General features: G+C 33.8%; 1 protein-coding gene and 1 long non-coding RNA gene across 2 annotated transcripts; one reads left to right on the forward strand and one right to left on the reverse strand.

Annotated features, from left to right (window-relative positions):
• The first annotated feature begins 1,991 nt into the window (after window positions 1–1,991).
• On the forward strand, window positions 1,992–8,460 carry LOC148602241 (uncharacterized). The gene is made up of 2 exons (XR_015916627.1): window positions 1,992–2,196; window positions 4,366–8,460. It is a non-coding gene; the product is annotated as an uncharacterized LOC148602241 (long non-coding RNA).
• Window positions 8,461–11,761: 3,301 nt separating this feature from the next.
• Window positions 11,762–25,350, reverse strand: LOC148602242 (uncharacterized). The gene is made up of 6 exons (XM_088552207.1): window positions 24,630–25,350; window positions 22,768–22,871; window positions 21,389–21,517; window positions 20,090–20,196; window positions 18,694–18,759; window positions 11,762–17,600 (listed from the first exon to the last, which is right to left on the reverse strand). Exons 1-6 carry the CDS (start codon window positions 24,648–24,650, stop codon window positions 16,495–16,497), a joined length of 1,533 nt encoding a protein of 510 aa, XP_088408333.1. The 5' UTR covers window positions 24,651–25,350; the 3' UTR covers window positions 11,762–16,494.
• Between the last annotated feature and the right edge of the window lie 18 nt (window positions 25,351–25,368).

A 25,368-nucleotide genomic window follows, 5' to 3' on the forward strand; every position in this document is an offset into this window, starting at 1 on the left:
TTAGCTGTTGTGTCCATAACAAACTGTAAGTCCCTATGACTAGTTAGTGTGTCAAAAACTAACATTGTGTCCACATTTGTCTCAAGTGATCCGAGTTCACCTGGCTGTGGTCGTATCATGCTGCGTTTGGCTTTTTATTAGGAATTTCAGAGTTCCTAAACTTTTAATTTCATTCTCTTGTAATCAAATTTAGAATTTTAGTCCAAAATGTGTTTCCATTGACATTTTAAAAGAGTTATCCATTCCATTAATTTTTTTTTGATAGTCTGAATAAACAATATATACTTTTGATAAATCATAGTAATAATGGAGTAGCCATAGCATTTCTATATCTAGGTGGCGTATAGGTATGTCAATCATTCATCATTTGTGATAATTTAAACCTAAGGTACTATTAGTATAATTGTTAGCACATACGACCATCATATTCAAACAATGATATAAGAAAACGAATCACAATTCACTGACAAAATGGCAAGATATTGAAATCCTGAAAATTCCTCCTTTTTATTATTTCATTATCTATATGACCAGAGAGCGGGGTTTTGGTCCCTGTCCTGAATAATATGTCATAAACATTTTCTTTATAAATGCACAAGGGGTACATTTGAATTAGTGTACAGTTTTGTATGCTATATACGATTATTTTCTTTGATATTGGAGCAAATTTTATTGGGGTGATGGGTACAATTCTTTCGCATGAATGGCCTTGAATAAGTTTTATTACAAAAATGTATGAATTAATTTGGCTCACACTATAAAGCTGAGATGCTATATTAATATATTTGGATTTACAAAAGCTTGATTGAAGAACGATATTTGAAAACATTTGCCTACTTCAGGTGAAATAGAAGAAATATGAAATTCCGAAAATTCCCCTTTTTATGAAAACGTTACTATTGTCACATTGAATCTGATAAATGATCGTTTTTCATGAAAATTAGGTTTAATGATTTTACTATATAGAAAATTAAATTACCTATCGAATAATACCAAATTTGAGACGTTTTGGTAGAGCGATCATTGCTTGTAGAGTCGAATTTATTTGACTTTTTATGGGAAAATCGAAAATCCCATTTTTTTTGCAATTTATGATAAATTCTGATTGAGAGAATCGCCAAAGGTTACCCAGAACTACCAATTGTGATAGTACTAAACATGAAATACCAAATTGGCCATTTTTACTGAAGCATAAATGCTCTAGGGGTTTTGACATTGAACGATTTGATGCAAATTTAAGCGTTTTTTGGTGGGGTAGAGGTACAGAATGTTCATTTTACCCCGTAACACTAACTGTTACCCAATTTATTTTCGTACGATTAGAAAGCTGAGACATTGGGCTACATGATAATACCATTATATTTAGTTTCTGTACTTGTGATGTCCTAGGATGACTTAGACGCTCGAACAAAATATCTTGACTGTGTCATTTGGGTACAAATATAGGATTATACTGAAAAAGAGTCCGAAAATATTCTTTGGCGACAAAATTAATTTTGTATTTTGGAATGGGATGTATAAAGGTACTTAAAAATCATCATGAAGTTGATTAGTGGGTGATGCACATTGGGCCTTCCCAGACCATGGATTACTTTGCTCTACTTTGATTTTTACGGAAATGGAATATATGTTCTATCCTCCACCTTACAAAGCAAAACGAACACATTTGTAGATAATATACATGTAATGATAATTTGGTAAGCACAATCACAAATGAAAAGAGTTGTTGTTAACTAATGTAGAATGTCACACAAAGCAATATTTTATCAGATAGTCCAAACTTTGTTTGTGAAAGTAAAGTGCATTGTATAATAATACATTTTTTAATGAAATACGACACTAGTGATGAAATTTTCATTAGCAGTAAACTTTAAAATTTTAAACAGTTATAGATTTCGTGTAATTGTAAAATTTGAATTAACAGGAAAATCAATATTTGTCATCGTTAAATATACTGTGGCAATAATCATGTATAATTTATACTTCATGATGTATTACAACAAAGGTAATTCGCATTCCGACAGACACCGGAAGTTCCGGCATTAGTAACCATTCTTCTTTGTATATACCTATCGAATGCACCGAGAAGATTAACAGTAGTTGTAGATCTACGAGACATAGTACATGAACACATCTGGAGTCATGTAATACAATTTAGGCATATATTGTTGGAGATTTAGACTGTGATATAAAAAGGTAGTATACATGTATGATTTCAAAGTGGGGGGCTTAGTTTCGAAAGGAATGTGGGGACAAAACGCCACGCAGAAAGACGTTTGCAAAATGTTTGGAATAAATTCTTCATAAAATCTGTTTTTGGAACACGTTTTCCCATGTTTTTAGGATATTAACACCATTCTACCCTGCAATCTTTTTAAACTTTAATCTACGTTAATAAGCGAACTAAGTTTGTAGACCATAACAATTACACATTGATTTTGTATTTGTCTTTTTTTATCCTCTTTTGATATTTTAAAACCATTTATTTAGTTACAAGTATATTTTGTGCAACACTATTTAACCATATACTTGGGTCTGGTGATAAAAAATTCCGTCTCGCTTAATGATTTTAATCATTCGACCAGAGGGACAAGAAATAATAATTTTTCTTTTAATGTCTTTCTCATAAATATTTTGTACGGGCAGTCTAATTGATGTAGACAGCCAATATAGCTTTATGAACTTAAATAAAGAAATAATTAAAAATAATATCACTGAGTAAGAGTCAAGCGGGTCCAAAGATGTAAATCTGTCAATTTAAAATTTTGTAAACTCTTAAATCTCTTCTTTCAATTTTACAAATATAAATTCAGTTCTTAAAATATCCATGCATCAACGTTAACGTCATAAAAATTTTTAGGTTTTGGCGATGATGTTTTCATTTGGTATTAGTCAATTGTGAACAGTAAAAATATATTTTGGCTACTTCGATAGAAGTACATGTATCTTGTTTCCGAATCCCTTTTTCTGTAACTTTACCACATCTTAAATATTTTGAAGTAAATATTTTTAAACCATGGACTCGTGAATGCAAATAACGAGGAAAGCGAAAAGACAGTGACTGTCAGGGGTTCCAGTTTAAGAATCCTACCTCCTCTCTTTAAATGTCCATTTCTTGCATTTTGTGGGGATAAAAATAACCAACAATAGGATGAACCCCCTTTTTTATGGAACCCCCTTACTACCCCGATCCACCATCATCAATAAAAAGGAGATCGCGGATAAAGTTTGCTTTCATTTCGATTACCATAGATGTTGCTTTAGATGATAGCTATTTTGTGTAATTCTTGAATCAAAGTATTTACATGTACATTTTTATTTCATCATAAATGATAATTTATATTAAAAAAAAAACATTTATATTTCCTGTAGACCCTAACTCTGCCAGAGGATAACAGCAAGTAGACTAGTTAATTTCAAGAAGCATATTAAGAATATAAAACTGGGCAATTGACAAGGTGATTCAACTATTTATTCAATTGAAAAAATCACTTTGTTAATCGTCTAGTGTACCAATTAAAGATCTTTGATCAATGATGGGTTATTCAACCTGTATTTTCTGTAGTTAGCTATTTTACTTGCTATAATATTCACTTTCCTCTCGTATATGTCAGAATTCTTAACGATTCCTTAATTGTTCTCCTACTGAATATATTTCTGACGAAGAGACTTGTATACAGGGACATTAGGAACAACCGGTATTCATTTATCTATTCACCTAAATCCTACTTTTCTGATAAATCATAATTTTGTACCTCATTAAGAAGTTTGATAAATGAACGTCTTCATGTAATGGATGGTGATTTACTAAATGTTGAAATGTCATTGGTGGATACAGAGGGGGAAGGATGGGGCGTTCGCCTCCCCCTAAATTGGGAAATTATTTTTTAGCATGAAACTTTGATTTTCACAAATCTACGTACTGTCATTTTTTTTTTAATTTCATTTTGAAATGCCTGTACCAAGTCGGGACCGGACCACTGCGGTGGTTTTCCAGCATCCCGGTTTTTCACCTGATAATGGCATTTGTTATGCATTTTTAGATCATTCCTTTTTACTACTACCTAGATTTAGTCAATTTGAAAATTTTGTTATTACCCTTCATTTTTTATCCCCCCCCTGATCTGAAATCGTGGATTCGATCCTGAATATAAAGTACATGTACATATAAGTGGAGGATCCAGAGTATCACCAAAGGGCGGAGGGGGCCCTTTGGTGATACAAAAATATTTGTTTAACACGTTTTATGCGTGCTTATATTCACAAAATGTGTTATTTTCATAATTTTTAAATTCATAAGGGGGCTTAGGTTCCCTTTTTTGGATACGCCTATGACATTGAGAGCATCAATTAAATTTGTTTCAGATGGGGTCATTCAATATTGAAAAAGAAGACATGTACATGGGGTTGGCAATAGGATTCAGTGTGATTATGGGAGTAATTATTATTTTGTGCCTTGTATGGAGATGCTGCTGTCATAAGGCGATATCAGCCACCCATCCTCGGGGAAACGGACGCATGCGTGCTTGGGAGAACAACGATCGCTCAGGCGGGAAGACGAATGAGCTGAAGTCATTTCACTGTAATACCAAACATCTCAACAAAGATGGTAAAGTCAGAATGAACGAAGCACACTTTCTGCAAAAATATATATAATCTCTTCTTGAAGCCTCGTCTCAAGACAGAATTTAAAACATTTCTAGGCCATTGGCTTGATAGAGAGCAGTGTTCAAATAGACAAGTGTAATCATGAATTGGTCTGTCGTATATAGCCTTGCAAGAACACGTTTGGAAGAATGTCGCTAACTCATACAATTTCACAAGGTTGACAAAAAGGTCCATAAGTTTCCTTAGTACTTTTGTTTATTTTTTTTGTTTCTACGTTTGTTAGTTTGTTTGTATTTGTAATGAAATTAATAACCCATGCTACGAAATCGATGTGCCGTCTAGTTTGTAATTATGGTCTATTTTCGCCCAAATTCTGATCTCGATTGCATTGCACTGAAAAATATCAGTATGAGGATTTTTGTGATATTCAAGCACAATGATTGAAGATTATAAATCCTTTGTTAGACGCACGTAAGCAAGTTCAAAATGATCTGTAAAAAACTTAGTCTTATTGAAGCACTATGATGACGTAACTTTTTGCAGGTCCAACCTGGTCTGGATCTGACATGTCATGTATTGTAAGTGTTTGTAAGAATCAGGCAAAATGGGAAAAATCAGAAACATACTTGTTTAAATCTCACCGATCTGACGATCAACTATCACTCAAGGATACCCTCTCTATTAAAAAGTCCATAATTTAATCTCTGCATCACTGGCTTTGCTCAGAAATTTTTCAATAGAATGTTAGAAAAATGAGGTTTTTGACAGAGTTATCTGCCCTTGAAATGTTCAAATGAAGTGCATTTCAGTGAAACTGTAACTCAATGGGCCAGCATAATTTGGAAAATCGTGTCTGTTTTCCTTGATTCTGATGGTGAAAATAGTCAAATTAAACTACCAAAATGGTTGGGTTTTCATACCATGTTTCACCTACTACCTGATTCTTACAGATACTGACACTTTTAAAAATCTTTGTCCATTTATGTAACGTACAACTAATATAACAAGTGACTCCGGCCTTTTTTAAACTGATTTTAGGTGTGTTTAACTGAATGAAGTTTTTTTCCATAGTGGCAAGATTTAAAAAAAAACAACAACAAAACAAAAACAAAAAAAAGGTGACGATTTTGATCATGCCAATGTGTACTTTAACCCCGCTGCATTTTCGCCTGTTCCAAGTCCGTAATGTCTTGCCTCTAGATGTGTATGTCTTGTTTTGTTTTCACTGTCAGTTTACTTTTGTTTCTGGAGTGTATATGGGGAAAACTACATGTCATAAAAGGGGGTTAATTTATGGCAGGAGGGGGTTAAAATATAAAAAAAAAAATAAGCGCAAATGAAAGTTGCTCAATGGAGTCATATCAATACTTACCCCCCCCCGCCCCTGGTGCGATAAATTAACCCCCCTGTTTATGATATTTTAACCCACTGCTGTGATATTTTAACCCCCCTGCTGCAATAAAATTAACCCCTCTGTTATGACATTTTAACCCCTGCTGTGATATTTCAACCCCCCTGCTGCGCTAAATTAACCCCTTATTATGATATTATAACCCCCCTGCTGCGATAAATTAACCCCTCTGTTATGATATTTAACTCCCCCTGCTGCGCTAAATTAACCCCTATTATGATATTAAAAACTCCTGCTCTGATATTTTAACCCCCTGCTGCGATGAATTAACCCCCCTTTTATGATATTTTAACCCCCTGCTGCAATAAATTAACTCCCTGTTACGATATTTTAACCCCCCTGTTATGATACTTTAACCCCCTGTTGTGATATTTTTACCCCTTCGTTTTATTCAACTTGCAATTGGGGTTGGGTCAAAATATCAAACAGGGGTGGAGGGGGGGCAAATTATCATAAGGGGGTCAATATTTCGCTATGATATTTTAACCCAGGGGTCAATATTTCGCGGGGGTCAAAATATCGTATGACACCGGTAGGGTGAACGGTTGTCACCTGTAGTGTGAGGGTTTCTTCGTCGTTCATTGAAGATTTTATAGGTGTTTTTTACCCCGGTAGGGTGCACGGTTGTCACCTGTAGTGTGAGGGTTTCTTCGTCGTTCATTGAAGATTTTATAGGTGTTTTTCACCCCAGTAGGATGAACGGTTGTCACCTGTAGTGTAAGGGTCTCCTCGTCGTTTACTGAAGATTCATGTGTTTTTCACCCCGGTAGGGTGCACGGTTGTCACCTGTAGTGTGAAGGTTTCTTCGTCGTTCATTGAAGATTTTATAGGTGTTTTTTACCCCGGTAGGGTGCACGGTTGTCATCTGTAGTGTAAGGGTCTCCTCATCGTTTACTGAAGACTCGTGTGTTTTTCACCCCGGTAGGGTGCACGGTTGTCACCTGTAGTGTGAGGGTTTCTTCGTCGTTCATTGAAGATTTTATAGGTGTTTTTCACCCCGGTAAGGTGCACGGTTGTCACCTGTAGTGTAAGGGTCTCCTCATCGTTTACTGAAGACTCGTGTGTTTTTCACCCCGGTAGGGTGCACGGTTGTCACCTGTAGTGTGAGGGTTTCTTCGTCGTTCATTGAAGATTTTATAGGTGTTTTTCACCCCGGTAGGATGAACGGTTGTCACCTGTAGTGTGAGGGTCTCCTCGTCGTTTACTGAAGACTCATAGGTGTTTTTCACCCCGGTAGGGTGCACGGTTGTCACCTGTAGTGTGAGGGTTTCTTCGTCATTCATTGAAGATTCATAGGTGTTTTTCACCCCAGTAGGATGCACGGTTGTCACCTGTAGTGTGATGGTTTCCTCGTCGTTCTTTGAGGATTTATAGGCGTCTTTCACACGATAGGGTGCTCAGTTGTCACCTGTAGTGTGAGGGTTTCCTCGTCATTCATTGAAGATTATGGGTGTTTTTCACCCCGGTAGGGTGCACGGTTGTCACCTGTAGTGTGAGGGTTTCTTCGTCGTTCATTGAAGATTTTATAGGTGTTTTTCGCCCCGGTAGGATGAACGGTTGTCACCTGTAGTGTGAGGGTCTCCTCGTCGTTTACTGAAGACTCATAGGTGTTTTTCACCCCGGTAGGGTGCACGGTTGTCACCTGTAGTGTGAGGGTTTCTTCGTCATTCATTGAAGATTTATAGGTGTTTTTCACCCCAGTAGGATGCACGGTTGTCACCTGTAGTGTGAGGATTTCCTCGTCGTTCTTTGAGGATTTATAGGCGTCTTTCACACGGTAGGGTGCTCAGTTGTCACCTGTAGTGTGAGGGTTTCCTCGTCATTCATTGAAGATTTATGGGTGTTTTTCACCCCGGTAGGATGCACGGTTGTCACCTGTAGTGTGAGAGTTTCCTCGTCATTCATTGAAGCTTTATGGGTGTTTTTCACCCCGGTAGGATGAACGGTTGTCACCTGCAGTGTGAGGGTTTATGGGTGTTTTTATACCGGTTGGGTGCACGGTTGTCACCTGATCCATTCACGTTATATTCTATGTATTTGCACACAGAAGAATATAGTTACGTTATTGGGAAGATGGTTAATGTTAACAAGTTTGATCTGATCGTCAAGATTTACACCAGTTAAAGCGTCTAAAGGAAGTTTGTAAACTAAACCATAGTTTAGGTTGATGAAGTCAGTTTATCGATTGTGAACTAGTTTTTTTTTCGATTAAACGGTACCTATAATTTTTGCTTGCTGAACTCATTTTTCTTACCGTCATCGTGCAATAGCTGTACCACAAGAAGTCCTATTCAAGATAGATGTAGTGCATGACGTGTATAACGTCTATATGAAATCTATGTAAATAACATGTAATTGCACTAGAGGCAGTAACTCCATATATATTTATTCAGTAAATCAGAGTTGTACATGTCTGTATATTAAAAAATATCTTTATTCTCTAGGATATTATTTTCATACACACAGGAGGGGGTTATGTCCTCCACATGACTACACACCGCATGTGGTCTTTTTATTGTATTTTATGAAAAAGTTTATTCAAATATTCAACAGTTCATAAAGTAGGTGTAGAGAAACAATATGCGGTCGTTTATAAAGAATGTATGATCTTCGAATTAAACTGGTTTCCAGGGATCTTCACCGCATGCTTGGTAAATTGGCTAAGTGCAGTATTATCGATCGGTTTTAATTACGACTTTGGTTTAAAAGTGAAGAAATAATCTTCGTCAATAATATGAATACGTTTTCTTGCAATTTGCGGTCTAGTGTTGAAAATAACTTCAAAACATTCAATCTGTCCTTGTAAATCAACCGAGCTACATCCTGCCAAGGAGATCAGATGCAATTTTAATTCTTTATTTCAACAAATATTAACTTACTATTTGTTTAAATAATAGTCTGATAAATTCTTCCAAATTTCATTGAGTGATTGCAATGTAACCTATGTAGTGTGCCATGCAGAAACATGGCAGCACCCCTCCACCATGTGAAGGTTTTTTATAGTATCTACACTACATAATCCTTGCCAGATCAAAAACCTATAGTAAAAACTCACGTTTTCACGCTGCTAAGTCTTAATTATTACAAATCTTTGTTTTCATTTTATCTGAACTAACTGTAAAAAACGTGGTTAATATTTTAAAATAAATAGGTAAATCTATTTAAAAATCGATTTCGCCGGCTGCTGAGTTAAATACAAACAGACAGCATTTAACAATTTGTATTAAATAACACCTGTAATTGATCGACAAAGTGATTAAATGAAAAAAAAAAAAAAACACTGTACAAAGGGATGCCCCAGCACGCTACATGTTCATGTGTGAATACACATAAAATACAATATCCATTACCGTTAACGGGTTGATTGTCGCTATTTTTTGCGGTGGACATATACAATGTAAGCGCGAAAAAAGGAAAATTGATTTTAACACATTGAAGCGCGAAGTATTTTTTAATAACCGCAAAAGTTATAATCTGTAAAAAAGTAACCCATTCACAGTATCCGTTAAACAGCCAATGCACCCCATGGAGTATTGAAATCGCAATGTTCAAACATCTCTAGATTTCGTACTAAATCTCTTGGCCTTGTACACTTTCACTGATGTAGAACATGAACATAACGCACAAAATCAACACTAGCTCAGAAACTGGGTAAAGAAACCCAAACGAGTTATGCACCCCTATCTGGACAGACCAGGATAAGTTTATATGCCCTACCCGACTTAGTCGGGGTATGAAATATCATAGGAGCCGTGGCTATCCTGGTTTGTTCAATATCGGCTTTTTCATCCCCGAAATTCTAAAGCGAAAAATCGTTTTTTAAATAAAAAGATTCAATCTTGGTTCAACCTGCCATGGTTAAGCAGCATGCACAATATCGAACCATTCACGTCAAAAGTTTTTAAAAATTCGTAATTATAGGAAATTTCAAGACATTTGGAAATAAAAATCAGGGGCGGGTCTAGGATTGAAGGTGGGGTGGTAAATAGAATTAAATGCCTAACGAAGCGAGGCCAGAAAATCTGGGTGGGTGGTAAAATTTTTGAAAAATTAAGATTTCATGCAAAAAATAAAACAACACAATTTTACATACTGTATGGCCTCCTTGGATCCGTACCTGAAAATGACTCCTATAAAATATGGACTTGTTATATCCCCCCAAACAAAGTTTGTGTTGTATATAGGTTTCAGCCTATCTGCATGTCCAAACTATTTTCTTGCGCCGCTGTTATGAAACTTCGTCGGATGTACATGAATATAACCAGATGGAGGTTGCATATTGCCAGAAATTTATGTTAGGACACAAATTTAAGAAACGACGGCTGTTGAACTTGGGCGTTTTCAGCATAACATGTTCTCATGCGTTGTCCGCAACTCCTCCTCAACGAGTAGAAGAATTGTTATGATTTTTAATGGGATGTTGGATTACCATATTTGGACGTGCACACTACCAGGAATTTAAGTTTGGACAAAAATTGTAGGAGTGGCGGATAACGTGGCTGATGTGTCGTCCGCAACTCCTTAACAACTTGCAGGATTGTAATGGGACTCAGTGGAGTGACAGACTACCATATTGGGATGTTCATACTGTCAGGAATTTATGTTTGGGCAAAGATTGTAGAAATGATGGCTAATTTGGTCCTATGCGTTTGTCTGCAACTCGTCCTTTACAATATGCAGGATTGTTATGAAACAAAATTGTGTTAAATTACCACATTGGGATGTGCATAATGTCAGGAATTGATGTTTAAAGTAAACTTGCAGTCATATTCTGTCAACAACAAAAAATAGTATTGATTGTGGTTTGGAGTGTTTTAGAAATTGTAGCAAATTGTGCGTTGTAAGTGCTTAGTCTACCAACCATAAAAATTGTGTCCAAAATAAATCCCGAGTCCACATTGGTTCCCAATGCACAGTGTTCAATAGGCTGCGGGGGTATAAGTCCCATTAAGGGCAATGTCTAGTCCGTTCTTTTAACGAAAGACTAATACCAATTACGAGAGTGTACTTTTTCTACAACCAAAAATTAAACCATTCTGCAGGACGCAGCTTGCTACAACTGCAGAAGGAGAACCCAGAACAGTTTCAGCTACATTTATACACTCGTTTAAGATTTTCACAGCTCTAACATTGGATTAAACAAATCTAAATTAATATTTGAATAAAATAAACTTTGCAATTAAACTTTAGAAACAAACTTATTTAGGTTATTAACTTTCAGAAAGTGCTTTATTTCTAGCATCTAGTTCCTAACCACAAACATTGTCTCAGTCCTAAATACCTCAGGTCATAACCACAGGCACTTGTCTTAGTCCTAAATGCCTCAGGTCATAACCACAGGCACTTATCTCAGTCCTAAATACCTCAGGTCATAACCACAGGCACTTGTCTCAGAAAAAAACATTTTGCCCTATAGAGGTTGTTTTTTTCTAAGACAACTCCCTTAAATGAATCGAAAACTTCCATTTGTGGGAAGATATCATTTAGGCAAAATTTTTTAAAGATTCAAATAATTTACTAGTTACTATCTAGAACTTGTTATTTAACATGTAGAACCATAACATCCAAAATCAACCTTCACTTCTCCGTGTATAAAGATTAACTCACTAATTTAAAAGTTATTGCAACAATGTGTTTGTGAAAAACATTTTGACTAAAGAAACAGACACACCTTAAAACAAAAAAAAAAGTCATATTAAAAAAAATCTGAATTATAAAACATCATTTATTCATCATTTAAACTCAACAATCATTAAGAATCAATACTGAATAATAACAAATTATATATAAAATTAACCAGTTAATTAGTTATAAAAATATGATAAAATCATTGATAAATGACACATCATTGGTATGTGAAGAACAACATTTACAAATCATTGGTATGTCAAGTACAGAACTAACAAATCATTGGTATGTAAAGAACAACATTTACAAATAATTGGTATGTCAAATACAGCACTAACAAACATTGGTATGTGAAGCACAACATTTACGAGTAATTGGTATGTCAAATACAGCACTAACAAACATTGGTATGTGAAGCACAACATTTACGAGTAATTGGTATGTCAAATACAGCACTAGCAAATCATTGGTATGAGAAGGACTGCAAGTAAAAGTCATTAATATGTGAAAGACACCTTTTACAAATCATTGTTAAGTGGAGCACAACATTTATAAATCACTGGTGAGTGAAGGACAGCATTTCTAAATCATAAATATGTGAAGAACAACATTTACAAACATTGGTATGCAAAGGACAGCATTTACAAATCATAAATATGCGAGGTAAAGTACTACCCAATCACTGATATGTAAAGAACAACATTTATAACTCACTGGTATGTAAAGGTTAGCATTTACAAATTACTGGTATGTGAAGGATAGCATTTACAAAACAATGCTCCATTGAAAATGGCTGTCAAACTACATCAAAAACTACACATTACATTGGAAGACATATCTCCTCTTCTTAGCAGGTTCATAACAAACTTTACTGCTGAATGTTAATTCAGCTTCATGACTGATCAAAATTGACTGAGCCCAGATTAAATTTAACTTAAATCATAATGTATTACACTCCTCGAGACATTTAGGTATCCCATTTTAGCGTTTGTGCATCGTTTATCGTTCATTTACACCTCGTTTTACGTTTGTTTAAACGCACAATGGACAAACAATAGAAGCGTTCGTTTAAATGCATGATAGGAGCGTTCGTTTATTTTTGTACTTTGATTTTTTCCTCAATTCAAATGTTATTTTTATATTATTTACAATTATTAATTTATATATTTTCATTAATTCAATTTCCTATTTTCCCTTTCGTCATTATATGTTAATATTATAATTTTTCATCTTTCGTGTATCGTGCGTTTAAATGCACGCTGTGAGCGTTCGTCTATCGAGTGTTTAAACGCACACTAGGAGCGTTCGTTGAAACTCATGATAGAATCGGTCGTTTTAGCGCACAATAGAAGCCTTTGTTTATCGTGCGTTTAGTGAGTGTTTAGCGTGTGTTTAGGTATCATGCGTGCAGGAAACCTAAACGTCTCAAGGAGTGTATATCTGCCAGTTATTATTATTTTTTTACTTTGTGTAATTCTCTGCCAGTTATAATCTTGAAATTAGTGTGATGTTCCACCAGTTATAACCTTGAATACGGTGTGATTTTTCACACTTTGAGTACTAAAGATTTACAATATGTGATGCATAATTAACAATTAAAATACACAGAAAGTAAAGAAAACTCCATAACCACTTTAATAACTTTGTTGGCTCATGTCATTTTTTTCAAGAATACTCCCATATTTTGCATGCTAAAAATTCTATATTTGCAAAAGTAGGCCATTGGATTTAATTCATAAAACTGTAGACATAAATATGCTTGTTTTATAACAATATGCCCATTAAAAATAAAAACATTCAAATTAACAATCAAAGACTGTGACCCCTTTTAACAACTTACTTACTCTAAGGACAATTAAAACAAATGTTTTTGCTTTTTTTCAAACAAAAAGTTTGATTTAATTGAAAATATTACTATAAGAAGTGTTTTAAAGTTTTAAAATCAAATTTGGTGAAAACTTTGGAAGAAGGCTTTTTTTCAGCATGTGAAGTGCTATTATTTTCTTCATGACTGTGTTTCAAAATTAAGAATTTTAACATTCAGTTCTAACCTTGCACATCAACTGTAAACAAAAATTAAACTAAAAAAGAAATGTGAAGAAATCTGTGAGCAGCCCTTTTCATACAGACAAGTGCAAATAGGTCTGAGAAACAAGCAATTAATTTAGTGAGGCCTAACATACAACTTATCAGTTAATATATGTATATGTAGTAAGCACTGATCCTGTGTAAATAGCAGGGTACATAAAAGAGACTAGCAATTCTACAAAAGCTAATAACAAACAAACATAAAAACGTTCATTCAATACTAAAGAAATGAACTACAATAAAAAAAAAAAAAATATATATAAAATTGATATAAATATATAAATAAAATTAGTACAACAAAAAGGAAATAAAAATGTCTAATCTACATTATAGTATCGTGAATGTAGTTTTTCATTGATACAAATTATCATGGATTTTATAGTTCAGTCACACAGAGACTTAAATGTCAGTCTCTGTAAGATTCAGGCACTGGGTGAAACATAGATTTTCCATATTATTTCGGTAAATTGATTTATAGTTTCATTGAAATGCACTGAAAATGAACATTTCAAGGGCAGATAACTCTGCCAAAAACTTCATATTTCTAACATTCTATCAAAAAATTTCTGAGCAAATCCAGAAATGCAGAGATCATATGTTTTTTTTTTCAAATGAAGAAAGCACCCTGGACTGAAATTATATTGTTAGATTGGCGGGTTTTTGTTTCTGATTTTTCCCATTTTGCCTGATTCTTATAAAAACTTACACCTTCTTTCAAGTAAATATCGGTATAGTAAAACCTGTCTAAACTGGACTCTGAAAAAACTGATGACCTGTCTTAACTAGACATCTTCTGGTGACTACTCATAACAACTTATAAGTATTGTAAACATGTATAAACCAAATATATGCCCTAAGGAGGTAGATCTAGGGTAAAGGAGATCATTCTTAAATCAGTGATATGTTTGTATTATATTCAATTTCACCAAAGCCTATCAAGCGGTCATTTGAAAAAAAAAATGAAATCTGTCCAAATTACTTTGATGCTTACATGAGATTGATGTAAAATGCTGAATACAAACATTCAAATGATTTGTAAGAGTGGTGTCCCTTACACTAGGTCTACCTCGTTAATTAATCAAATTTCTTGGTCAAATGAAAGATCACTTTTAGACAGGGTTCATTGCATAAATTTTTCACATAAAATGCAGAAATACATATAGAAATGTACTTACATGTACTACAATCCACTTGAATTTGTAAACCTTTAATACTGAATACCATAATTCAAAGTAAATTCTCAGTTTGAATTAGAATATGAATAAGCTAAAAATTGTGAACATGAAATGGTCAACATACATGTACATGCTGATGAAATGAAGTACAGAGCATTATAAATACCAAATAGAGATTAAACTTGACACCTAATATAATGGTCAGTGTGAGCATTACAAACTTTTATCAAAATAAAACAAGGCTAAGTATAGTCCGAGCTTTCTCTGACGTCCAACAGCAGTTTTGCCACACAAGCTGGGGCTGCTGGACCTCAGAGCTTGTCCCATGTAAAAAACACAGGATTTGGTGCACCCTTTGAGACTAAAATTTACTACTTTTTAGGTTCTTGAAAAGTTGAAACTATGTATGTAATGGAAGTTTTTACTACAACAATATAATTTTATGCTTTTCTGCAGTAATTGGTGTTTTTAGATTGGAAATTAAAAAAAAAAATAACGAAATATCACAATCTTGAATTTTTATGATGTTCAAGATCAGAGTCAAATATTGTGAAATTTTGTAAAACTAACATGACTCAGCAGTGTGCAAATTTCATACAGACTGAAAAACATGTCAAAAGTGTTGTCTGATGTAAAACAACAAATAACTGTCTTTTAATTAATTTACAGAATTTCGACTTTTTACCAAAATGCTGTGTTTTTTAAATGGGAAGAGCTCTGACACTCACAGCACCAGCTTGCCGGGCAAATCAGCCGTTGCATGTCAGAGTTATATCAGACTAGGCTAAGTAAGGCCAGTAAAAGTTAATAACTTGGTTCTCATTTCCTAGGGATGGAGGGAGACATTTTCTTAACTTTATGTTTTATCTCCCTCAAAATAAAGGGTGATGAGGGTGTTTAAAGAGTGAAAAAAGTAGAGCATTAATGGAACATTGATACCCTGCCACATACATGTATTGGTAAAAGAAGGGCAAAATGTTCAAAATTGTCTAACTAGAAAACTGCAATGAAAATTTTACTGAACATTAAACTTATACTTTATGGTATAAAAAAACTATGTGAAGTTAAAAAAAAAATGTATCATAGGACCGTTCTCAAGTTATCATCTGGAAACGGTCGAGGGACGACAGATGGTCATGCAACTTTTCAGAAGTATCTAATAATACAGCAATTCCTGTGGCGGGGGGTATAAAAATGATAAGGGAGTTGCTGTATTTTTTTTATCTGGCAATAAAAAAAATGTATGAGACATCCCTACAAGAGACAACAAGGACCTGAGAACCAAAAAATCATTTTAGTTGGCCTAAGCATGGCTTTGTAGATTCAGAGATAAAATTATTACCAAAAATAAAATGTGTTTTCAATTGAAAATTAAAAAAGTGAAAATAAGAGTATCTAAATTGAGAGAATTTTAAACGAATCAAATTTTGGGGAAAAAATTGCTAAAGATATATAAAAAAAGAGAATATCTAACACAAGAATTCCAACAAAATCAAATGTTGAAGACAATATACAGATGAACAAAAATTTCAGTTTTGGTTATTTCCAAATACATATATGTATATATATCCACAGAATTTCTGTCTAGGGGTATGAAACCTTTCGGTCAGTAAAGACTAGTCTCTTCTTATGAATGGTATTGCGACAATCTTGAAATGGCTGTCTTTTGGCACTATTCTGGGTATATTGAGATGATTTTCTTATGGAAGTATTCAAGGTATTTCTACTAAATGGACAATTTTCATTACCCCCTTTTGAACTATTCTTGGGACTTTTATATGGACTATACCTCAGATTTGTACTTTTGTATGGACCAGACATTTTCAAGGGACTTTTCTCTGGACTATTAATGGGACTATCAGCAAATCTAATGGCATCAAGATTAAGATAATGAGTACAATCTGAGACAGGAGATTCTACATTTAAAAGTGGAACTGGAAATCTTGGATTACATCTTTGGTTTAAAGACCCATCTTTACATTCTGTGTAAAGAGATCCTACATTCAGTCGTGGGATTGGAGAAGCTATATTTTGTTGTAATCTTACATTACAGCTTTGTGTGGCTAGACTAGCATTACATGTCAGGCTTTGAGATCCTACAATACCATCTGGACTTGGGGAACCAGTACTAAACTCTGGACCAGATGACCAAGTCTTTTCAATATTGCTTGGAGAACCAATGAGCTCTTTATGGCTTGTAAAACCAGCATTATCTTCTGGGCTTGGTAAACCTGCAATGCTTTCTAGAGGTGGAGGCCGAACTCTTACTTCTGGGCTTGGTAAACCTGCAATGCTTTCAAGAAATGAAGGCTCAACTATTACTGCTGGGCTTGGTAAACCTACATTGTGTTCTAGAAGTGGGGGTCCGACTCTTACTTCTGGGATAGGAGAATCAGCATTCATTTCTGTGTTTTGAAGTGCAGCATTACCTTGTAAGACTTGAGGAACAGTACTAGTACTAACAACCTGATTGTCCCCCTTCAGAGAACTAGGTTCCCCATGCTCCCTATCTACAGAGTTACATGTAGTTTCTTTACTGCCGGAGATGTTATCTGAACTTTTATGCTGACAACTCTGAAGCTTCTGTGGACTAACATGTTGTATGATGAACTGTTCTAAATCATTTAATTCATCTTCTTTAAACTCTGACCAAGACAAAAATGCCATTTGCTTGGCTAATCTTCTGTAAGCTACAATTGGCAACAAAAGGGATATACTAGATACACCTTTAAGTAATTCAAATCCTGTAAAAATTGTTATACTGTTTTAAAGAAAATTTTTTTTTAACCTTTACTTTCTCCCCATTTCTAAGCTAGAAATTAAAGATGCATACAACATTTAAAAACTTGGCAGTGTTTAAGTTCTTGTGAAAAGTTTCTCACCAATTCAAATTTGCCATGTTTCCTACAGATTTTATGGAAGAAGCCAATTCTCCTTTCGTCTATTCTTGATTTATCCTATTTCTCCATAATGATAAAATTTCAAACATGCTTGTTAAAGCTAAGAGTCATGTTGAAATCTTAATTTTCATATCACGTGATAATCTACTGAGGGAGATTCTGCATATACGGTGATAGTACTTTAATTTAATACCAATTTTCATGGATAAGGGAAAAAACTCATGTCTGTGGATTCTTTAATTCATGGTTTTGAGGTACTCAGTATACACATCAATGGAAATTTCCTTTTTGTTTGGAACCAAAATTCATGGTTTAGTCCATGAAAATTGGTACTCCACAAACAATAGTACTTTCACAGTATCTCATTAAAAGGCTGAAGCAATCAGCCCGATGATAAATCTAAACAAAAAAAACTTGCCATGCCATGGTCATGCAAATATTGGACTTTCTGTTCTTGACCACAAATCTATAATCCTGGGTAGGTTTCCAGACTTACATAAGTCCTAAGTCTGATTAGAATCCATTGATGCCTGAATTTAACCATTGGCAAAAGTGTAAGCAAGAGGATACATGACTTTCCATCCTTTTTTCATTTCTGATTCAGGATTCAATTGTTATATTGAAACTGTTTTGAAATGATCTACTTTTTACAGCTGATTGTGACATACCTATTAATGTGCTATGACAGATCAGGAGTAGACATAAAAAGTATATCAATTCAAAAGAGAATCAAAGAGAGGAAAAAAATTAATCACAAATAATTCTTGTGCTGGAAAATGAAAATTTTCTAGATCCTTCAGTAGGTTTATAATTGTTTGCAAGTATTATTTTGATTACTGACCCTTAATATTCTATGAATTACAATTTTTCTTTTGATACAAACCTTTATTTATTTTATTTTCAATTTCTTCTTTCAGTTGGCAATTCCATTCATTGTCTGACTGGAGATCTACATACAAAAAATATTAAAATAACAATATCCAACTATAATAATTATTATTAATAATCAAGCAATTTTTATTATAAGTTATTTTTTTATAAATCTGGTAAAATTGAGTTGCCTAACAAATATCTTTAAATGATGCTTTGACTCAGACATGATAAAAATTTAGTATTTTTCTATAATACTTAAAGTTACATTTATAATCTCCTTTTATTTAAAAACCAAGAGTTATCTCCCCTTTCAGCAGTTCTTATTTTCTGCCCTGAAATTCTTGTCACATGCATTAACAATATTACATTTGCCTCATACATGTCCATGTCTGGCATGCGTAAACTATTCAGGTTTATATACATGTACATGAGCAACCAAATAAATCTTGTACAAATGAAGGAAATGTCTTTGCTATACATGTATGTCAAAGAAAAAAATTATGCCTGATTAAGGTTACAATGGATGAAAAAATTGGGATAGGTAGATAGATATTATCACATTGATTTCTGGGCTTTAATAGTGCTAAGAAAATTATAGATTACAAGCATTCCATAAAAAAAATACCAATAAAGTGTGCTAGGGTAGGTAGGGTAAAGTGTGCTAGGGTAGGTAGGGTAACCATAAACAGTCAAGTTCTTTTTTTTGCTTGACTTAATCACATACTGTAACATGGGATTTATTTTAACACAAAAATAGATTTACATAATTTTCTTGTAATTCATTAACTATGAGTCCAAATGGAACATAAAAAAACATTATGAAATAGATGTTTGAGCCCTTTGACCCTTTGATTATTTCTTCAATGACATTATGGAATAGATACTTGAGCCCTTTGACCCTTTGATTATTTCTTCAATGACATTATGAAATAGATACTTGAGCTCTTTGACCCTTTGACATTATGAGATTTGAGTCCTGGAATCTGGAAGAATCAGGAAATATTGAAAAATAATGAATCATGCTCAGACCCCCCCCCAAAAAAAACAACACGTAAATTTGACAACGTGGGCATAAATGTTAAGGCCTATTGAAGATGAATTGACACTTCTTATTTTAAGATATGTTAGAGGGTGCAGAAGAGCAAGAACAAAAGTTTCAATAGAATGATAGGGAAGTTCGAGTTAGCTTCCTTTGATAATTAAACTGCATTTTCATTTTAAATAATTCATACCTCAAATTATAGAAACTCAAAAAAGAAATGAATGCCATTTTTGCATGTCAGGATTTTTAGCTAACATTTTGAATGAATAAAATTTCATGGAAAGAGTTGTGTTTTTTTTTATTTACCATGATTCACCCACTGCCTGATTCTAACAGAGAATAGTACTTGATTATTGTTTAATACCTATGACCAGTTTTATCAGTTTCTGAAACTCTCGACTGGTATTTAATGTATTCACATCTCTTCTGGAGTGTAAAGCTATCAACTCCTCATGAACAGCATTCAAATGCCTAAAAAATAACAAATCATTAGCAAAATAAAAAAACAAAACAAAATGTCAATGCTCAAAAATAATAAATCATTAGCAAAATAAATAAAAACAAAATGTCAATGCTCAAACATGAATTCCTTCAGGGATGATTTGAGGTCTACAACCAAAGCAGAAATTGGCAAGATCGCAAGTATATATACAGTAAAAAAAGAATTGTAACAGTAAAATCCAGATTTGAAAAAGAGGAATTCTGCTGAAAAAAGGAAATAAATCATCCCTGATTTGTTTCAAAATTCAATAAACAAACATGTACATGTATATAAGTTGTGATAGGCATGTAACAGGGGATAAAAAGATAAATTTAAAGCTTTTTACCAAAAGTTTACTGATGAAGGCATTTTATGGTGACTTGCTATTTAACAACCGTAATTTAAAATACATGTACATTTTCAACATTAGTCTCACGGCCGAAAGCTTAATCATTAAGCATTTTTCTAGTAATACTAAGTCATGCTCACTGATCTGTTCAATTAAACTAGCAAGATACATTCAGATGTAAACTGTACATGTATGTTGGTCAGTTGAGCTATATATTCTGCAATCTTATCCAGTAATGCACAGGATATTATACACAACATATACTCTAATAGAGAACCTCCATGTAGCCCTCATAACATCTTCCAAGAAGTATAAGTTTCCTACAAATTAAGATTTAGTTTCACTTTTCTACATGTATATGTTTAGTTTGCTGTGGTCTTTAGTTTTTGAGATATTGTTACCACCTCCAATACTTTAATACTTTAAGATCCAGAGGAAGGATTTTATGAGTTGGACCCCCCCAATCAGAATACTTTATTCCTTTTAATATGAAATCAGGCTTTGCCTATAAGGGTGGAGATACATATATTGTACACACATGACTTTTTTTATATCTCTGATGGAAAAAAATAGTAATATAGTACTACAAGGCTTTCTACAACAAACCCTTTATGTCTGCCTTCAAAGTACAAACAACCACATCCAAAATGCACATATCATTACAAGAATATGTTATTTCCATCAAAACAATTTTGAGACTTTCATGTTTAAGAGTATCTACATACATAGGAAGTCAAAATATAAAGTTTCTGGATGGAACCTGTTTTTTTGTAAATTTTGGACTCACTCCTGCTTTGTTTTTATTTGTATTCAACATAATACATATAACTTACACATGCTCCTGACTACCCTCTGTGTGTATACCCTTCAATTTGCTGGAAATATTATCAAGTTTTCGTCTAATTGATACAAGTCTATCAATATCTTGTCTGAAAGTCATAGTTTCTTCTTGCTTGTGGTGCCTGAAAAGAGTACATGTAGAAATGAAGTCATTAAAAAAATAAACATGTAACTTGATACCATCTTTATGAATGCAATCACTTCTTATGCACATAGGTTCTTCAAAGTAGAGTGAAGAAGGTCAACTGTTAATTCCCTATAACCAGAGGCACATGTATCCCTTAACAACTCAGGAAACATGGGATTGTGAGCCAGATGCTATTGTAAGTCAGAAATCCTCTGCTATTCTGAAAGTGAGGTAATATGCTTTTATTGTTTCTTAAGATTTATTTACATCTTTTTCTAAAAATGTATGCGCATGTAATTTTCACGGAATACTATTTATCACTTGCATTGATCATATTTGTTACATGTATGTGGACACTTTGTTTCCATACATATAAACTATGATTCATTTTATCATGCAGCCTTCTCTTAATTATACTTAAAGATTTCTGATATTTTTCTGAGTAATTTAATTTGTTTCCTTTTCTGTTTGGTCTTTTTCTGAGTGTTTTCATTGTGTTTCTGTTTGTATCTGGTTTCTTTGTTTTGTTTTCAGCGACTGAATGTTCTCGCCAAGCCCTTAAAGCACTGCACTTTATACTATCGAGTTTGAGCACTGCACTATTGATGTCAGTACTTTACTATCTTGCGCTATGCTTCAAAATTAGGATTAAAAATCAATATGACAGGAAACCCTGAGGTCATTTGCAGCATCCTACAAGATAATTAGCTCAATCAATGTGAACACGCTATAGTTTATGTTTATCACCGTATGACTGCACACGTGTTGTAAACCAATCATAATTATGAAATAACGCTGCCAAGATTCCTAATCATTCGCCCCATCTTGGCCAAGGCTAAGGGAGGTGTCAATCAGATACATTATCTAGGTACTAAGCCAATCAATACTGACTATTGTCAAAGGCAACTCTAAGTCTACTCTGACAAAAAGCATGTGGCTACCTATAATAGAACCGTCAAATATTGCACAATTTTTGACATTTAGAAACTGATTCAGCTTATAAAAGAATGTATTAAATCCCAAACAATATTTATTCAATCAGAAACTAATCTATAAATGTTGTGTCATATGTGCTGAATACAGAACTATCCAAAAATCCTAGGGAGAACACTGGTAATGTATTTGAGTACAAATTTAGAATCATCTTAACCTTTATGATTCTTCATGTCATTTGCTGACTAAAAATTCAAAACAAGCAATATGAATGATAAACAAAGAATAACCTGTCTGAAAACTAAACCTTACTCATTTTGAAAAAGAGCTGTTGTTAACCTGTCGACTTCATCTTGGAATTCCCGAAGTCGAAATCTTTTTCTCTTAAATTCTGTTTTTAGCTTCTCTTTAAGCTCCTAATAAAATAAAACAAAATATAAAACTAATAAAATACTTTGTAGGATGCAACTTGATATGATCATGGAGGATAGCTACAGACAGCATGTGGAGGTTTGAATGGTTCTGACAGTGAACATACATTGTGTTTACTGAAAATAACAAGTTTACATTTTCACTAAATACTGGTAAATACCAGGGGTGAATTCCAGGGGTAAATACCAAGGGTGAATTCCAGGGGTAAATACCAGGGGTGAATTCCAGGGGTTAATACCAGGGGTGAATTCAAGGGGTAAATACCAGCGATGAAATTTAATGCACAATCTTGTTTTGCATTCCAGAATTATTGGTCCTAAAATATGGAAATTTATGTCCATTTAAAGCATGTCATGACAAATTTGCATGTGGTACATATTAAAATTATCACTTATTGCAACCAGATTAAAGGTAACAATTCTTTTATTGTAATTTTAATACATTTAAATATAAATTATACTGTTTAGTAATTATGGGTCATAATTATGACCTACATGCATGTACATTCTAAATGTATTCATCAGACTAATTTCACATCTGGGTGCCCATGCTTGACATGTTTACAATTTGTATGCCTGCTCTGAGGGATTCAAAGCAATTGACATGCAAGTTAATAAAAATAATTAAACTCACTTCATTTAAAATTAAAACATACTTACTGTTACTTCACTGAAATAATATGCTGAGAAAAAAAACCCTCACCTTGGATCTCTCCACAGACACTTATGGTTCATACTGACAACTTACATGTAAGATAAATATCTTGCCCTCTAATTATCTATGTATTTTCTTTGATTTTGGTAAAAAAAACAATCAGCAATATTGATTTTTTTCACTCATCAACAACTTATAGGTTGAAAAATAAGGTACAAATGTATAATCAGTGTCACATACATAACATATCGTTCAAATTTGAAATAAAAATTAGTCTACAGTTTTATAGTTTTATTGACACCTACATGTACAAATGCACCAATATTTAAAATAAATTAAATACTTGCTCATTTATATCAAAAACAGCTTCTCTGTAAAATGTGAATTGTTCAAATCCAATGAGATTTTAAATCCAGATAAGAACAGTCCTCGACGTTAGCCACTAGCCTGAAGCCCGGGGCTAGTAAAATCAGCCACAGGCTAGTACAGTTTAAATGTCCGTAGCCCGACCGAGCAAGTCAGATTCGAGTTGGGAAGGTGTAAGATTAAAGTGTTTCAATGACCTACAGTACGTTGTTGTGTTTACATTCTGTCCGAAATATAATTACAAAGTTACGACAATGTCACTATTGTTTATTTTAAGGGATTAGTTGTGCATGTTTGAGCATTAATTTACTCCACAGATTATGTGTATTTTTGCCACCAGTAGAGAACTGTTATACTTCCAGAATTTGTACTTAATATGAATTAGATCTACTTGTGCTGCTTGTAACTTGACATAAGGTACATATTTAGATGTAAAATTACAGGAACTGGCCACTTTAACAGTAAATGCTGAAGCCATTGAGCATGTTGAGCGAGGGAAGCGACAAGAGTGCAACTCAAATTTGACTCTGAGGCTTTAGCTTGCTTCGCTCGCTCAATGGTTAGATTTTAAATGATTTTACTGATAAAGTGGCCGGTTCCTGTGGGTAAAAATAAGAATTCGAGTATGTTGAACCTCACGGCGCGGTGCTCGCTTCTATATACAATGTACATGCCTACAACAAATAATATAAAAGGAGTGTACATGTCTTTTTGTCGTTTACCCTGCAGTGATTATCTTCCATTCTTTAAACAAAAACGAATAAGTTCGGAATTCCCGCTTTGGCGATTCTAAAATATAAACAGGAATTTCCGGATTGTGCTAAAACCTAGAGGCTGAACATCGAGTTGAAAAAATAGTAATATAAAAATAAAAAAAATAAAATAGAGTTATTTAAAAAATAAGAAAATCAAATAATAATATAAATTAAAAAAATATACAAATGTATGTGTTTCACAAAGTTCAAGATTGACCCGGAATCCCACCTAACATATTTTTTGTAATGTGCCATGTGAACGTCATTGCTTTTTATCTTGGCGTTGGCAAGAAGACCTTGTATCATTTATTATAGCCAATAATTATCCGTACAAGGCATGAATATTTCTTCACGCAACCACTAATAAGATAGCCGTAGATCACGCCAAAGTTCTTTAACCTCGCCGTATTTTTTGCGCCTGACCCAAGTCAGGAATTTCTGGCCTCTGTATGTCTTGTTTCGTTTTCATCCCTAGATCATCTTTTATATTTGTTGCTATACCTGTATATGCATACGTAATGTTGTTAGTCAGAACAAGATAGTTACACATTGGACTTGGCAATGATTGATAGTATAGCAGTTATGTAGACTGTGATGAGCATGCAAGAAAAACACATTTGAACCATAAAAACATAATGAGGTCTGTACAGTACTCGTTTTGGATAAACTTCTAAGGGGATAATGATATGGGAACGAGGAGGTCGTG

The sequence above is a fragment of the Perna viridis genome, chromosome 11 (assembly GCF_037379345.1).
Source record: "Perna viridis isolate PV_CMFRI_1.1 ecotype Kerala chromosome 11, ASM3737934v1, whole genome shotgun sequence".
NCBI lineage: Eukaryota > Metazoa > Mollusca > Bivalvia > Mytilida > Mytilidae > Perna > Perna viridis.

Excerpts from the sequence above, each read along its gene's own strand:
- LOC148602242 (XM_088552207.1), bottom strand. The coding sequence starts at position 24,650 with ATGGAAGATAATCACTGCAGG. Across the intron at positions 20,197-21,388 it reads GAGGGTAGTCAGGAGCATGT|GCATTTGAATGCTGTTCATG; the intron begins GTAAGTTATATG and ends GTTATTTTTTAG. Across the intron at positions 17,601-18,693 it reads TGAAAATAAAATAAATAAAG|CTTACAGAAGATTAGCCAAG; the intron begins GTTTGTATCAAA and ends TGCCAATTGTAG.